The 16,919-nt window shown below is 39.1% G+C and overlaps 1 protein-coding gene across 11 annotated transcripts in view; it reads right to left on the minus strand.

Moving 5' to 3' along the window:
- dmd (dystrophin) overlaps nucleotides 1-16,919 on the minus strand; it is a 1,835,475-nt gene that overhangs the window by 399,175 nt on the left and 1,419,381 nt on the right. For all 11 annotated transcript variants that reach the window (XM_059650343.1, XM_048540566.2, XM_048540567.2 and 8 more), the window contains one exon: nucleotides 605-722. In XM_059650343.1, coding sequence (XP_059506326.1) covers nucleotides 605-722 — 118 coding nt within the window. The remainder of the gene's footprint in view (nucleotides 1-604; nucleotides 723-16,919) is intronic.

Genomic DNA, 16,919 nt, shown 5'->3' on the forward strand with positions numbered 1-16,919 from the left:
ACCCAAAATGTCAGCTTTCCTGCTCCTCTGATGCTGCTTGGCCTGCTGTGTTCATCCAGCTCCACACTGTTATCACTGACTCCAGCATCTGCAGTTTTTACGATCTCTTCCTTTTTTTTGCAGTTAATTACGTGTCACTGTGCTATTTTGCTGTAAGCAGTTCACTGTTCATCCTGACCTGATGCTCATCTGATATTCACCAGAGCACAGGGTGAGCAACCAGGTACAAAATCTCAATCATCATCCCTCTTTCTGCTCCAGCTAAGATGCGCAGTTCAGTACAAGAGGAAGATTGTAAATAAAAACTTCTTGAATGTCTTGGCAACTTGCTGTCTTTACACAGATAAGCCATGAGAAATGCTGAGGAAGAGATTCATGCCAACTGTCTTGTTGGCGCTTGACAGGTCCGTGGCTGTACTAATGCTGAATCACATTTTATCCCAGGTATTTTGTATTTATTTAAAAGACCAACATGGACTCATTTGAAACAGGAGCAATCATTATTTTGAATAATAATTTAAACTGACTTACTACTGCAACAAGGGATACAGATACAAAGGTTGCATAAAAGATGTCTATCTATTTAACTGTTTAGGTTACTTACTGCGATCTGTAATAATTGATCGTGCCTCCTGATTGGATGTCTTGTTTTTCAAGTTCTGTGCTGCAGTAATGAGCTCATCCAGCTGAGGGCGTTTCTGGTCCAAATCTTGCAGAGTGGACTAGAGAAGGGAGGGATAATCAATGTTCAGGAAAGAGTCTCAAATGATAGAATTGTAAAATCCACAGGTACAAAAAAACGCTTTGCTTTTAATTTTGATTTCCAGTATTAATTGACGATAATAATAAAATTCACCAGCATAAACAGGAAAAGTACACACACCACCAGGAGCTGTAAAATGGCTCAACTTCAAAAATGCCATGTGGCTTATGCCCATGCCTCAGCCACTGTCAACATAATCACTGTTAATTTTAGTTTCAGAGCTGATTCGACATTGAATCCCAGTTCATTGGTAACTGCCATTTTGAATACATCACTGAGTAAAATCCACACTGAATATATATGCACTCAACAAAGGGAAGAGCTGGCACATCCCAACATGTGTTAAAGAAATTAATTGATTTTGAATTGTTATTAGGTAAGCTGTTGACATAGAAAATTTTCACACAGCAAGTCGCATGAACAACAAACAGAAAAACATCCAATGTGACCATTTTTGCTGGCTTGAATTGAGCAAATTGTAAAGGCTACAGTTATGCTGTTCTTTCAAGGATATCTTTAGCATCGACCTCATCAGGAAAAGGGACTAAGAATAAAAGGAAAATCTTTTCAGCAAACTTTTACTGGAAACAAATCCAGGCCACCTCCATCGCTCCCATTCCCACTGCACTAAATGGATCACCGTCTTATGCTCCAAGTTCATCAGGGAGGTTTAGTTGGCAGCTCAGCCCCCCCAAGACATCCAACACTTTGGCTGAGTGATGGCTGCTGTGGGCTACACTGCTGTGAAATATCATCTGAAGTTCTTCAGCTATTTGGATGTGGCATGGAAAGAATGATAGATGACAGGGAAGTATCAGTTAAATTAGATGTTAGATAAAACTTTCAATTTGTTATAAAGTTTAATGACGGATTGATTGATATTATGTGCATGTCGCATCCATGGTGCATTGTTCACACTCCAGATACAGGAAGTAATTATAGATTTTGACAGGTATATAAATGTCAATATTTGTGGTTTTTATGGACAATTAACATTTAAACTTTCAGTTGCACTGCTTAAGTGGTGACACAAAGTCGACACAGTACCTGTGAGAAAGAGTTTAACTGTTGTACAACGCATCTCAAATTAAGGAAATTAAGATGCAGTATTCCGCCTGCGAAAAGGCAAAAAAAAAACAAAATCATGTGACTTTGCTCAAAATCATAATTAATCATCAGTTTTAAATGTTTTAAAATAAATGTAATTTGTTTTTGTGTGGTTATGCTGCCTCTCACTAGCTTTAAATCAAAGCCAGGAGTAATGGCAATTTGGGAAGACAACTTCTTGTGCTGGGGTTTCATATCTATCTGCGTTTCAGCATCAGTCTCTTCACCAGATGGTTATCTTACAGCACTTGCTCATTCACCATCATTCATAATAATTACTTTTATCTGAATAGTTATACAAGATAATTTCAGATTTTTCTGGCACCAATTATTGAATGATAGTCTGAGATTATGAATTAAACAGTGCCAAATATCAAAAGGGAAGACAAGTGACACCAAAACTGTCAGAAATATTATTTTGGTCTTCACATAGCTCACTTTCTGACAAAACTTGGCACATTTGTGACTCACCACCAGTCGCTATGATAAAACTGAACAAATGTTGGTTATAGATGTGGTTTAAATCCTGCTGCAAACTCATGACAATTATTCCTTTCTAAATGTCTTGCACATGAGCACAGAATTTCAGCTATCCTGGAAAAATGTGCTCAGTTGTGGAATGTCACCCCAAAACACACAAAAACGTGTAGAGAAACCACGAAATAAAATAAGACAATTCTTTTTTATTCAATTGTCTTGAAGTAATTGGCTTAATTATGATGCTTTGGTCAATGCTGATTTTCAATTATGCAGTATTTTTGTATTGTCGGTGGTTTTGAAGCTACTTGTGGCGACTCCAACTTCTACTCTTCTCAACCACAAGTATCTTGGCAAGTATGAGGCTGTCAAACCATTTTAAGAACATAATAAGAGCTTGCTTTATTCGTGTGATTATTAAATGCTGGAGAAACTTAACTGAAATGACCTAAGATTGTCAGAGATAATAACCATTCTTGCAGGATCTGTGCTTCCTGGATTTTACTGAACTGAACAGTCTTACTTTGTTATGGAAAGTTCAATATTTTAAATGACCTTGCAATTCTGTGAAAGCGCTTATTCATAAAGGTAGAAAAATACAAATAAATTGAGTCCAGAGCAGAATCTCTAATAAACCCAGATAGCCTGTTTGAAGCATGCGAACACACTTTTCCTCATTCTCCTCTTCCATGTTGTACACACTTGTACATTATTGATGTGATGATACATTGAAATATTCCTTTCTTAACTTAAAAATGTGAGTTTGTGGATAAAATATGCAAACTCAGTTTTTGTTCACAAGTTTCTTTGGCCGTGTCCAAAACACAGAAATAAAATATTCCTCCGAACACTTTGCTGGTCTATTTTTGGAAGGGTTTGTGTTACATTTTAGAATCTTTCCAATGTTTTACTTTTGCTGACAACAGCAGTACTTCCATCAGCAGGTCAGCATGAATTGAAGTATGGAGTCGTGTGCATGCAATGAAGGAGTTTGCCTAGGCTTGGCACGAAGATATATTATTTGGAAAGCTTTTGGATTGTCGACTGAATGCTTCTTCCTTCTTCAATAGTTGAAAATATATCAGTTTGTAAACACTGTTTCTCAAATAGGGACAGTGGAAGTCTGGAGCAGAGGATTGTGAATACTGGGTCCATTAACATCTACAAGATGGAAATCTATGAGTTTTGTTAGGAAAGTTATCAATGGATAAAGAGCAAAAGCCACCAATACGCTGTATTACAGATCAGCCATGATTGAACTGAATGGTGTAAAAAGTGACTGAATTACATCCACCTTTTACATTGTTTTACATAACTGTGGGTTGCAACTTTAGCCAAAACTATATACAAGATAAATAAAAGCAGATGTACTTATTGCTAAATGATTCTTTCCTATTTTGTATCAAGGCAATGAACTTTGAATGTAAGTGAACTAAACATGAACATGACCGATAGGGCAGACATGCCAAAATAAACTTTTCATGTTTGCGATATTTAGTTGAAGGTGTATTTTATTTTATGGCCAGGATGGTTCCCTAATTACCTAACGTTAAAAATAATGAAACTACCTTCTCTTGCAACAGCAAATTTGCAAACATGTGACACCATAATTCTAGAGGAATTCTTGAGAAACAACATTCTCCCTCAAGGCTCAGTGAATGATTTTCTTCTATCTCTTCTCCAGCAATAGCTATTAACTCCTTCCTCAGTTTCATTTTAAAGACATGGCAGTCATTGAAAAGCTTAGTTAGTGGTTGAACTTTCAAAACAGAGTACGTCGGACTACAGTTTCAATTTTAGATAATCTAGATATCCTCTGGAAATATTTTGAAAGATGGAGCTTCTAAGTGGTTATGGCTAAGTCATGAGCAGAAAACTCAAATTAGTCTTAAATATAAGAACATATTAACTAGGAGCAGGAGTAGGCCATCTGGCCCCTCGAGCCTATCCCGCCATTCAATAAGATCATGGCTGATCTTTGAGACTCAGCTCTGCTTACATGCCCGCTCACCATAACCCTTAATTCCTTCATTGTTCAAAAATTTGTTTTATTTTTAAGGCAAGACTAAACGTTCAGAGAGGTTAGCTTCAACCACTTCACTGGGCAGGGAATTCCACAGATTCACAGCCCTTTAGATGAAGAAATTCATCCTGCCCTCAGTCCTACATCTGTTTCCCTTTACTTTGAGGCTATGCCCCCTAGTCCTCATTTCACCTGGTAGTGGAAACAACCTCCCTGCCTCCACCTTATCTATTCCCTTCATAATCTTATATGTTTCTACAAGATCTCCCCTCACTCTTCTGAATTCCAATGAGTATAATCCCAGCCTACTCAATCTTTCCTCATAATCCAACCCATCTCAACTCTGGAATCAAAACAGAACCTCTGCACACCCACCCCACCCTAGTGCTAGTATATCTCTTCTCAAATAAGGAGACCAAAACTGCACATAGTACTCCAGGTGTGGCCTCACTAGAGCCCTATGCAGCTGCAGCATAGCCTCCCTGTTTTTAAACTCCATCCTGTAGCAATGGCAGACAAAATTCCATTTGCCTTTTTAATTACCTGCTGCACCTGCAATCATACTTTTAGCAATTCATGCACAAGACAACCAAGTCCCTCTGCACAGCAGCATGCTGCAATTTTTTACCATCTAAAACATCGTCCATTTTGCTGTTATTCTTACCAAAATGGATGACCTCACACTTACCAACATTGTACTCCATTTGCCAGACCTTTGCCCACTCACTTAGACTATCTACATCCCTCTGCAGATTTTCAGTGTCTTCTGCACACTTTGCTCTACCACTCATCTTAGAGTAATCTGCAAATTTTGACACACCACACTTAGTGCCCAACTCCAAATCATCTATGTAAATTGTAAATAATTGCGAACCCAACACTGATCCCTGAGGTACACCATCAGCCACTGACTGCCAACCTGTAAAACACCCATTTCCCCCTACTCTTTGCTTTCTACTAGTCAACCAATCCTCTATCCATGCCAACACATAACCTGTAATACCGCGCAACTTTATCTTATGTAGCAGCCTTTGGTGTGGCACCTTATCAAATGCCTTCTGGAAGTCCAGATACACCACATCCACAGGTTCCCCATTGTCCACCATGCAAGTAATGTCCTCAAAGAATTCCACCAAATTAGACCTGCCCTTCATGAACCCAAGCTGGGTGTTCCCAATGGGAGAATTTGTATCCAGATGTCTTACTATTTCTTCTTCAATGATAGATTCAAATATTTTCCCCACTACCAAAGTTAAGCCTACTGGCCTACAGTTGCCTGCTTTTTGTCTACTTCCTTTTTGGAACAGTGGCATCACATCGGCTATTTTCCAATCTGCGAAAACCATCCCAGAGTGCAGTGAATTTTGGTAAATAATTATTAGTGCATTTGCTATTCCCCCATCACCTTTTTTCATACCATGGGATGCATTTCATCAGGGCCAGGAGACTTGTCTACCTTTAGCCCCATTAGCTTGCCCTGCACTGCCTCCCTAGTGATAATGATAATTTCTAGGTCCTCACCCTCTATAATCTTCTTGGCATCAGTTTTCGGCATGTTATTTGTGTCTTCCGACATAAAATAATAACTGTTGAATGCCTCGGCTATTTCATCATTCCCAGTTATTAAATTGGCTTTCTTATCCTCTAAAGGACCAATGTTTACCTTGACCGCTCTTTTACAATGCAAACTTCTGCTGCCTGTTTTTATATTCTGAGCTAGTTTACTCTCATAATTTATCTTACTTTTCTTTTTAACTTTTTTTTGTGGCTTTTTGTTTGCCTTTAAAGATTTCCCAGTTTACTAGTTTCCCACCAATCTTTGCTTTTTTATATGTTTTTTTAAACTGATAATTTCCTTTATTTCCTTAGGCATCCATGGCTGACTATTTCTTTTCCTACAGTTCTTCCTTATCACTGGAATATACTTCTGCTGAGCACTGTGAAAAATCGTTTTGAAAGTGCTCCACTGTTCTTCAATTGACCCACCATGAAGTTTGTGCTCCCATTTCACCTTTGCGAACTCCTCCCTCATCCCATCATAGTCTCCTTTGTTTAAGCACAGGACACAGGTACTGGATTTATCCTTCTCACACTCCATTTGTATTTTAAATTCAACCATATTGTGATGGCTCCTTCTGAGAGGATCCCTAACTGTGAGATCATTAATTATTCCTGTCTCATTTCACAGGACTAGATCTGGGATAGCTTGTTCCCTTGTAGGTTCCACTACATATTGTCCAAGGAAATTATCGCGGATGCATTCTATGAACCCCTCCTCAAGGCTGCAATGACCGACCTGGTTTGACCAATCGATATGCAGATTAAAATCCCCATGATAATTGCTGTACCATTTTTACATGCATTAGCTATTTCTGTGTTTACTGCTCAACCCACCATGATGTCATTATTTGGTGGCCTGTAGACCACACCTATCAGTGAAATCTTCTTCCTGCTATTCCTAATTTCCACCCAAATGGATTCAACCTTTTGTTCAGGAGAACCTACATTGTCTCTCACTACCGCCCTGATATCATCCTTAAAAATCAGAGCGACACCACCTCCCTTACCTTCCTGTCTGTATTTCTGAACAGTTTGAAATGCCCGGATATCTAACTCCCAGTCATGACCACCCTGCGACCAAGTCTCTGTAATGGCCACTAAATCATACCCATTTGCCATGATTTGCACCATCAACTCATCCACAATGTTTTGAATGGTCCGAGCATTCAGATAAAGTGCCTTTATGCCAGTTTTTGCACCTTCTTTTTGAGTCCTATAGCTCTCCTTTTCATTAACTTTTTTCCTAATTTTCAATGGAGCTGAAGCTTCCTTGTCACCTGCTAACCTGCTGCTTTGCCTTACATTAGTAGTTATTCTCCCTCTACGCTCACTTCTCCCTTCCCCCCTACTTACTAGTTTATAGTCCCATTAACCACCCTATTTACCCTTTTCCCCAGAATATTGGACCTGGCCCTGTTCAGGTGGAGTCCATCCTAGCGGTATAGATCCCTCCTGTCCCAGAACTAATGCCAGTGCCCCACGAAAAGGAAACCCTCTTTCCCACACCACTCTTTTAGCTACATGTTTACTTCCCTGATCCTCGCCTCCCTAAGGCAATTTGCACATGGCTCAGGCAGCAGTCCAGAGATTATGAACCTTGAAGACTGTTTTTAAAATTTTGTTCCTAGTTTTTCATAATCCCGAATCAGGTCTTTTTCCCTCGTCCTGCCTATGTTGTTAGTACCTACGTGGGCCACAACAACTGGATCCTCCCCCCCTCTCTCTCGCATCTTCTCAAGCCAGTCAGAGATGTCTTGCACCCTGGAACTGGGCAGGCAACACACCTTGCAGGATTCTCTATCCTGCTTGCAAAGGATACTGTCTATCCCCCTGACGATGGAATCCCCTACCACTACAATCTGTCTTTTTGCTCCCCACCTCTTGAATGGCCTCCTGGACCATGGTGCCATGGTCAGTTGGTTCATCCTTCCTACAGCCCTGTTCCTCATACATGCAGGGAGCAAGTGCCTCATACCTGCGGGACAATGTCAAGGGCTGCGGCTCCTGTGTTCCTGTCTGCAGGGTCCCTCTACCTGTCTCAGTCACAGTCACACACTGCTAACATTGGCTGCTGACCAAATTAAAATTAGTTAATCTACCAGGTGTGACTGCCTCCTGGAACACAGCAGCCAGGTATCTCTCCCCCTCCCAGATTTGCTGGAGTGTTTGGAGTTCGGATTCCAGCTTATCAACTTTGAGCCGGAGCTCCTCAAGCAGCTAACACTTGCTGCAGATGTGGTCACTGCCGTTCTCAATGGGATCAGCCAGCCCCCCACATCATACAGCTACAACACATCCCCTGGCCTGCCATCTCTACTTAGTCAATTATTTAAAATTTATTTGTTTTGTTTTTAGTTTTGCAGTGTTCTCTGCACCAGTAAATTTACTCCGTTATATAGTCAAAATGGACTGCAGCTTTGCCTTCCGGCCTCCTCCCAGAGGATTTGATGTCTTAGTGACCTCCCCGAAAGATAACAAAGAGATGAGGAAAAAAAATGCAAATAGCTTACCTGCTCACCACACTTCGTCGTTATTATTAGGTTAGAGGAGATGGAAGGGTGGGAGACACTATGCGGGTAGTGTCTGGGTATTAGTTAGCTCCCAAATTTATTTTGAAGGCGGCAGTCGCGCGAGGTAAGACTTTTACAATTGAAAAGCTTACCTTCTCAGGTAACACAAGGAAACATAAGAAAGAAAGTTAAATTCCTTTAAGCTTTTTGTGAATATTGTATTCCATTTAACTCACTCTGCCTTATAGTAATAATAAGTCCATTTGCTATCCCCTTTTTGAGTTTTATTCACAATGATTCTCAAACCCATACAAACTTCAGCTTTCTGCAGTTTTTCTTTATTCAAATAATATTAGGCTATTCTATTCTTCTTGCTAAAGCACATAACCTCACATTTTCCCAAATTATCTTCCATCTGTCAAGTCTTGCACACTCACTTAATCTGTCTATAATCCCTCTTCGAATTATCCTCACCATATGTCATCTGCAAACTTGGCTATTGTCTATTTATTTTGCTCATCCAAGTCATATATATCAGGTGTTATGTCCCATTGATCCCACACAGAATTCTTTGTACTTGCAGTTGTTTTGTCTCTGTAGTAGTCTTCTTTTGAAAGAAACACATTTTGGAATTAAGGCCAGTAAATATCCATGGTATCTTGGGCTTCTGATCCATTGCCTTAATACATCCAAGGTTATAGAAATAGAACTTTCCAACCAAAGAAGTACGTTGAAAAACACTGTATTCAGTCTCCACTACAAACTCAATTACCTAGCCCTCGATTCCTTACCCACTAACTCCATCCCCTCTTGGCAAGTGGATGAGGTTGAAGGGGTTTCACAACCAAAGTGTCAGATTTGACCTGAAATGAGCTTTCAATGACATGAACATTCCATTACTAAAGTACTCTATTTTCACTTCAATGACTTCACATGACTGCATCAGTTAAGCTCACTTGCTTCTGAAATTTATTTCCTTAATCACGAGAGTTCACCATTTCACCCTTCTCAGTGCCATTTTCCACGCTTTACACTCTTGAGGGAATCCAAAACCTTATCATCCACTTCCTGCTTGCATCACCTTTCATCCACCTATCGTCCCGATCATCACAGATTGACATTAGTTTCCAGTTCGAAATCTCTTCAGTCTTAAAATTCTGCTGCTTGATTTTAAGTCCCTTCAAAGTTTCTTCTCCAAACCTCTACATTCTTCCTTTCCCCGGAATTCTTCATGATCTTTTGTGACAGCTAGGTGAGGAGGAGTCATTGTTTCCCTCTTTCTGAAACCCTTTTTGGTCAGTAATATTTTATTTTCTCTCTTCACATATAGCTATCATTTAAAATTATTTAACCAAATCAATAAAAAAGTGAAGGCCAGTTAATTCCAATGATTTCTCAAGTGAAAGAGTACCAAGTTTTATTAATTATCATTTTCCAAAAAGTACTAAAATGCAACATCAAAAACAATCAAAAGCTACAAAGTTAATATTAGGGACAGGAGAAATTTCTAATGCAGACAAACACAGTTAAAATTTTTAGATGTCCCTTGGGCTGCGAGAATGAAAAGACCCGAGTCCAACTATTCAGCTGTTCTGATTCTTTGGTGGTGGCAAAGTTCATAAATCTTCAGTTCTCAGTGAATGGTGATGTTTCCAAGATGTGTTTTCACTGTCACTGCTTTCTGTGATTGAGACAGACAGAGAGAAATGTGCTTGCAGTATCCTTACTGTTATCTAACTGTTTTGTGTTGTCCCTCTTATCTCAGGGTTCTGCAGATATACCGTTCCTTTGTAGATTCTGTAGTTTTTATTCCTGTTTCACTTGAAACTGGATAGTTAAAGGCAATCCTTCACCTTTTAATATGTGCAATCATTAAGCAGTTGTGAGTACAACAATCAAAGTGAATTTCTTGGTACCTCATTGAGTTTCCTTGCCTTTTGATGGAAATAGTCATTTTGAGCACGTTTATTTCATATGTTCCATGTTGACTGCCTGGGCTTTTCAGGTGATCAATGTAGCCATTTTAGGTCAGCTGTGCACTTTTTAAAACCACAGACGAATTAACAATTGTAACGTCTCCCCATCAGAAGGAATGGCTGCAAACAATATCTCTCAGTTTTGATCATCCGTTGCAGAGTGAATGTGAAAGAACAATGTGATAACTGCAATGACCAACAGAAATGCAAGAATTTGATCCATTCATCCTTCCACCACATTAATAGAATCTAAGCATTTCTTAAAACTTCAGCTCATTCCATCATTATACACTGCCACATTGCCACTGTAATTCCATCAACTTTTCCAATAATGTGGATAATCTTAACTTGTTGAAATGAATGATTCCATCTGAATAATCTCTCATGTTGGGTTTTATACACTTCAGTGAGTACCAGTAGATTATGGTGATGTGTGTAGATTAATGTTTCTCTATTGCTGTACCAGACACAGTCTTCTAAGAGTCAAGAATAATCCCAAACTCTCGTATTCTACACTTTGATATTGATTTTGTTTCTTAGAGCAGCACCCCACTGGCTTCTCTATCCCTGGCTCTTCAGCCTGGAAGAAGATATAATCTAACTTCAAAGTCACTGATGTCAATCTCCATTTTGAAAGCTCTGCAAAAATCAGGGGCAACTCAGAACTGCTTCATTTATTAGGATCATCAACTTTTCCAATAATGTGGATAATCTTAACTTGTTGAAATGAATGATTCCATCTGAATAATCTCTCATGTTGGGTTTTATACACTTCAGTGAGTACCAGTAGATTATGGTGATGTGTGTAGATTAATGTTTCTCTATTGCTGTACCAGACACAGTCTTCTAAGAGTCAAGAATAATCCCAAACTCTCGTATTCTACACTTTGATATTGATTTTGTTTCTTAGAGCAGCACCCCACTGGCTTCTCTATCCCTGGCTCTTCAGCCTGGAAGAAGATATAATCTAACTTCAAAGTCACTGATGTCAATCTCCATTTTGAAAGCTCTGCAAAAATCAGGGGCAACTCAGAATTGCTTCATTTATTAGGATCACCTTCTGCGTCTCAAAGGCTGCCTGGCATTTTGCTGATCATACCAATTTTACGTGCATCTTTAACAAGTTGTTTGTAGAAATAAACCTTGTGCTGGAATTATGCACAAATGTCCCATAAAATTGATAAAATCCTAAAAATCTCTGACTTCCCTCTACCTTTAGGAACAAGGAATTATTGGAAGGTTCTCTTTTACTGTCCTTGGCAACACTTGTCCTTGCCTTCTGACATGTCCACAGTGAGTTACTCTTGCTTTTATGAATTCACTTTTGGCCAAATTTATTACTAAGTCAGGCAATTATAGTTGTGTAAACAGGTCTTCTGCCAGTCACAGCTCCTGCTCACATGCTTTTTCCATGAGCTACTCTTTACAATTGCACAGTCTAAATAGACTACACCATTGCATAAAATAAACTACCTCTGCTGTGACTAGATTCATAACTCCCTGGAATGTAGCAGCGGCATTCTCTAACCCAAATGTCATTTCTCAACAATAGTATCAACGATTTGGTGTTCTTAAAAATGGATATGTCATTTGTCCTAAGCGGCACTTGTCAGTATCTCTTCAATAGATTAATCTTGGAAAGGAATGATGCACTCCCAACCCTATTAATGTAAATCTTTTAACTGTGGAATTGGGCACAAATCTGTCTTTCTGCCCACTTTTAACTTTCCATAATCTATCCAGAATCCAGTCGATTATCCGGTTTTGGAACTAACAATACTGGTGAACTCCAGGTGCTTTGGATTCAGTTGAATGGTTTTCCAGCATGTATTCAATTTCTGTTTCCACCCAAATTGGTTTCTCTGAGCTCAACTGATAAGAACTTTTTTTTATTAGTTCTGACCGTCCTACGTCCACAGCATCCCTACCCAACATATTACACCCAGGTGTGTCACACGATACCTTAAAAGTTCCTTCAGTTGTCCTTTCAATAAATATGGCCACACAGTTGTCTGTCTAACAGTGGTCTAACTGTCCTTGTCCAATTGCTGGAGGCTTGCACTGAGAATTGTACACCACTCCTTTCACCTCACTCTTGTTGTCTCTGTCAACATTCACTCTTTTTCCACTTTCTTATCTGTTTCACTACAATGACACATTTTTAGCGTGTTTGTGACATAACAGATTTGTCTTTCTACAATCATGAGTAACTATCAGATAATTCACTTCACTAACTCCCCTAACTATTTTATGTAGACCACTGAATTTCATGTTCAGAGGTTCACCTGAGAAAAGTAACAATACCAATACTGGATCTCCCACTTGAATTTGTTCTCGTTGTAGTATTTTTGCTTTCCCGTTCTTCCATTTTCAGTTCCAAATGCTCTTAGACAGCCTGACATGCTTCTCCAAGTTTTTCTAGAAACATGGACGGGAACAGTGAAACTTAATGTTGATGTTTATTTTTTGATTTAAGCACATCTCTCCGAATAACTTTAACCAACCTTGAATCTCATGATCATAAATCAATTCAAATGGAATGACCCCAGTTAATTAATCTGGGGAATCTCTAGTAGTCAACAGGAAGAAATTTAATCCTTTGTCCCAATACTGTAGGTATTCAAGACAGTATGCCTTAATCATAATACTGAGAATCTGATGGTATTTCTCCAAAGCTCTGAGAGTTTTGGGATAATGTGCGGTTGACTTTAACTGTTTTACAACAAAATTGTTGATGACATCCTGAAAGACTTTGTGTCTAAAGTTATAACCCTGATCAGATTGAATCTCAATTGGTAGTTATTAATGAGTAAAGAAACTGAGTTAACAATACAACCACTAGCTTAACTGTAATTGTCCTCAAGGGAATAGCTTCTGGGGATCGGGTTGTCATTTCACAAATGTAAGGATATACTGTTTTACTTTCAGTAACAGTCCTAGACAACCTTCTACCATACAACTAAATAATTCTTCAAGAACTGATTTGGGAATTATAGATGTTGGTTCGATTACATGCTGAGGTTTGGCATAAAGCGAGAGTTGAACCCCCTCTAAGAACCAAAACCGAAATGCCCAATCAGCAGCATCTTGCCCTATCATCTGTAAAAGGATTGTGAAAAGTAGTGCAACCCGCCTTTCAGCAATTTCTGGAGGTTAAATAAAGTAAATCCCTGACACTCACTTTACAATCAACAAGTACTAACTTATATATCTAACTCTAACAGTGAATAAATTAACAAAACTACTAACAACACGAATAAATCTCTAACTAATAACTATTCCTGAATAACACAAGATTCTGATGGTATGCTGTTCCAACAAATACAACTCCCACTTACATAAAATTTAAAAAAAGACTTTCAAAATTACAGCCAGGTTACCAGTCTTTTGAAATGTTCTGTGCCTCCTCCTTCAAATGTTCTGTCAGGAGCGCCTTCTCTGTCGATTCTTGTGTCAGAAATATTAACGAGGTGGGCCATTGGTACTTTTGATTTAGAGACGGTGCTTTCACTGAGACTTGGAGGATTCTGTGAGAGCTATCAATGATCTCGTGTGACTGCTGTTAACTCTGGCAAGTGGCCGTTAGCCCTCCTCTCTCTTTGCCTAACTGTCCCTTCTTTTATATCCTTGACGACATGTCAATTTCTTCCACTAGGAGTGATCCTATGTTGTCAAAACCAAAAGATTTAAATTACCTTGGTTTTTGGTATCTAAGTGTCTGGCTCAAATTAACTGGCTAAATTCACAACTTCTTGTCTTAGTAGAAGCTGCTGCTTGGCCTGCTAACTCTATGGCCTTTTGATACAAATGTTTCAATTCAGGTACTCTCTATGTACTTTCAAACTTACAAGCTGCTCACAGACATTTTGTTTAAATCTCTAAGCACAGAAAAAGCATAATATTTTTTAAAGGGATCACACAATGCATTCACCCTAGCATTTTATGAACACCAAATTCTAACTTCCTGTCTCCTTATACACAAGTAGTCGACCCAACTTTGCAACAGTTTTCCTACCACCTGACATGTAGGACATGATTTCGTGAACTGCATTACATCTTTATCAAGTGTTGGCCATGTAAAATACCTGCTTATCATGGCTTGCGTTTTTCATATTTCATGTGCTACTGCAATTGTCTTCTTGCCACATCCATCCTTTGCCTTGCAGGTCTGTGGGGTTATCTACACTTTCTCATCAGAACTGCATTTTCAAGATAATAACACTCTGGAATGCCTTCAACATCAATTTCAGTGTGAGCTTTCTTTGTTAGTTTATTTAAGTATGAATCTGCTTCTTTAGCCTCAATTGATGACGGTGAACACATCACTTCTTCTGAATTATCGTCATACTTAAATAACATTTCAGCTACCCTAACATTTGCTTTGCAGTATTACTGCTGCTTCTGTTGAGAGACTTTGTTTCCCCATTGCTTTGTCACTGTACATGATGGAAAATTACCTGGATGTTGTTCTGGAAACTGATCCATCTCCTCATCTCCAGCTGGATTTTTGGTGATTTTGAGGGGACAACTTTAACTTTTCCTCCTGCCAAAAGACTCTTCAGGCATAAATCAACTCCATCCAAAGGGTTTTATTTGAACACCTTTCTATTCTCATTCTCTGGGTTTAATATCAGGGCACATGTTGGTAAAAATTAAGATTATGGACCTCAGTGAGTGGGGAAATCTTGCCGTGTCTTTGGTAGTATAATTTGTTTTATTTGAATCAATTTTCATTTGTGTCTTGCCTTTTACACCAAGGCAAATGGATTTGCGAGCTCAAGTTTGGATGATGCAGAGAGAGAGATAGAGAGGTGGGGGGGAAAGAGAGGGAGAGCGTGGAGGAGAGAAACATTTTGCCATGAGGGATCTTCCAACAAGAGCATTCCACCTAGTCCCCAGCTCTCTCAGTGGTCTCTGGCATTCCCTCTTTCCCAACTGGGACAGATCCTACTCCTGTGTTTTCAGCATTGCGATGGTCATTAAGTTCTTAACTAACTCAATTATGACTAGTCCAGGAAACAAGTCACACTCCAACCAGATAAGCAATGGAACCAGGACATGCTCTCCATCTATCACATTTACTAACATTTGGGCTTTCATTGAACTTTCTGGAGGGAAAAGCAGATCCTTCTCCAGCACTGTGTGGGCACCTCCCTTTACAGTCAATGATGAATGCCATTGGTTCATTGCTGATTGTGAAAATCACTGCTAAAAGGGAACACAACTGTGTGGTAAGTATATGCATAATCACTGTGATCAGAATTATATTACTCTTTTGGTCACAGTGTCTTACATTGACACAAATTGGACTCATCTGAGCATCTAAATTCTGTATGAGTAGCTCCTTAACACAGCAGGAAGCTTGATAATACTGCATTAGGATAACAATGACACAGTTATAGATAGGCATTGGATCAATCCATTTGTAAAATGTCAACAGGAAGTCCCAACTTATAAGCAAACCCATATATCTTGGCCACTGTTTAAAACACATCTTGATGAGGACAAGAAATAATTCATATTTCAGACAACATTATTCATCATTGTAGGATTCATTTAGTCGTACTTGGAACCATTCTGACACTTTCAGAAGAAAGCATTTGCAAAATTATTTACATCATGGCCACAATAACGTACTCACGAATCACTGCTGACTTATGAAAACGTGAATATTTGTACAGCCGTGGCTACTGACATCAAAATCCTTGGGTAAAAGTACTGGCCCCACCTTCTACCCAATAACTGTAGGTGAATGTGGGATGGAGAGCAGCCATGTGGTTTTACCCAAGACCAAATAAATATTATTGCTCATTCATCAGTTTAGATTAGAGCTGAAGGTTGATGCATAACACACAGAGCTTTATGGTCAAATGCCTTCATTATTTGACATAACAGTACTGGATTCTAGGATAAACAATACTATAACATAGTTGCACTGCTACAGTTGGTGCTGCAAAATAACTTGAAATTAACTTGTTATTGACTAGCCAGTTTTGAGAAGATTTGTTATTGACTCCTTCATTACAGTTGACAGACATTAGGTTCAAATGTTTGTTTCCTGAAATTTGCTTTTGTATTTCTACAACAGGAAAGAATTTCATTTATCCTCACAAAATTTCAGGACATCTCAATGCGTTCTGCAGAAATACTTCTGAAATGTAATTACTGTTATGATGTAGGAAATCTGTCAGCCAACTGACCCGGGGCAAGGTCTCGCAAACAACCATGTGATAACGACCAGTGATTTGGTTGAGAGATGTATAAATTGACCAAATTATTATAATTAGATAGAATTCAAGCTGGAGACTAACCTTGACCTGGATTGATTAGAGCACACACCAACAGCATGGACAACAAAACCTACAGGGAAGATCCCAGTAGAGGGACGGGTTGAGGCAGAGGGAGAGAGCCGGTGAGTGATGGAGAGAGGAAGTGAGTGACTGAGGGAGGGCAGGAGTGAGTTTGGAGAGTGAATGAGCGTGAGCGTGTGAGAGCGTGTCAGA

This window comes from Stegostoma tigrinum, chromosome 12 (assembly GCF_030684315.1).
Source record: "Stegostoma tigrinum isolate sSteTig4 chromosome 12, sSteTig4.hap1, whole genome shotgun sequence".
In the NCBI taxonomy this organism is placed as follows: domain Eukaryota; kingdom Metazoa; phylum Chordata; class Chondrichthyes; order Orectolobiformes; family Stegostomatidae; genus Stegostoma; species Stegostoma tigrinum.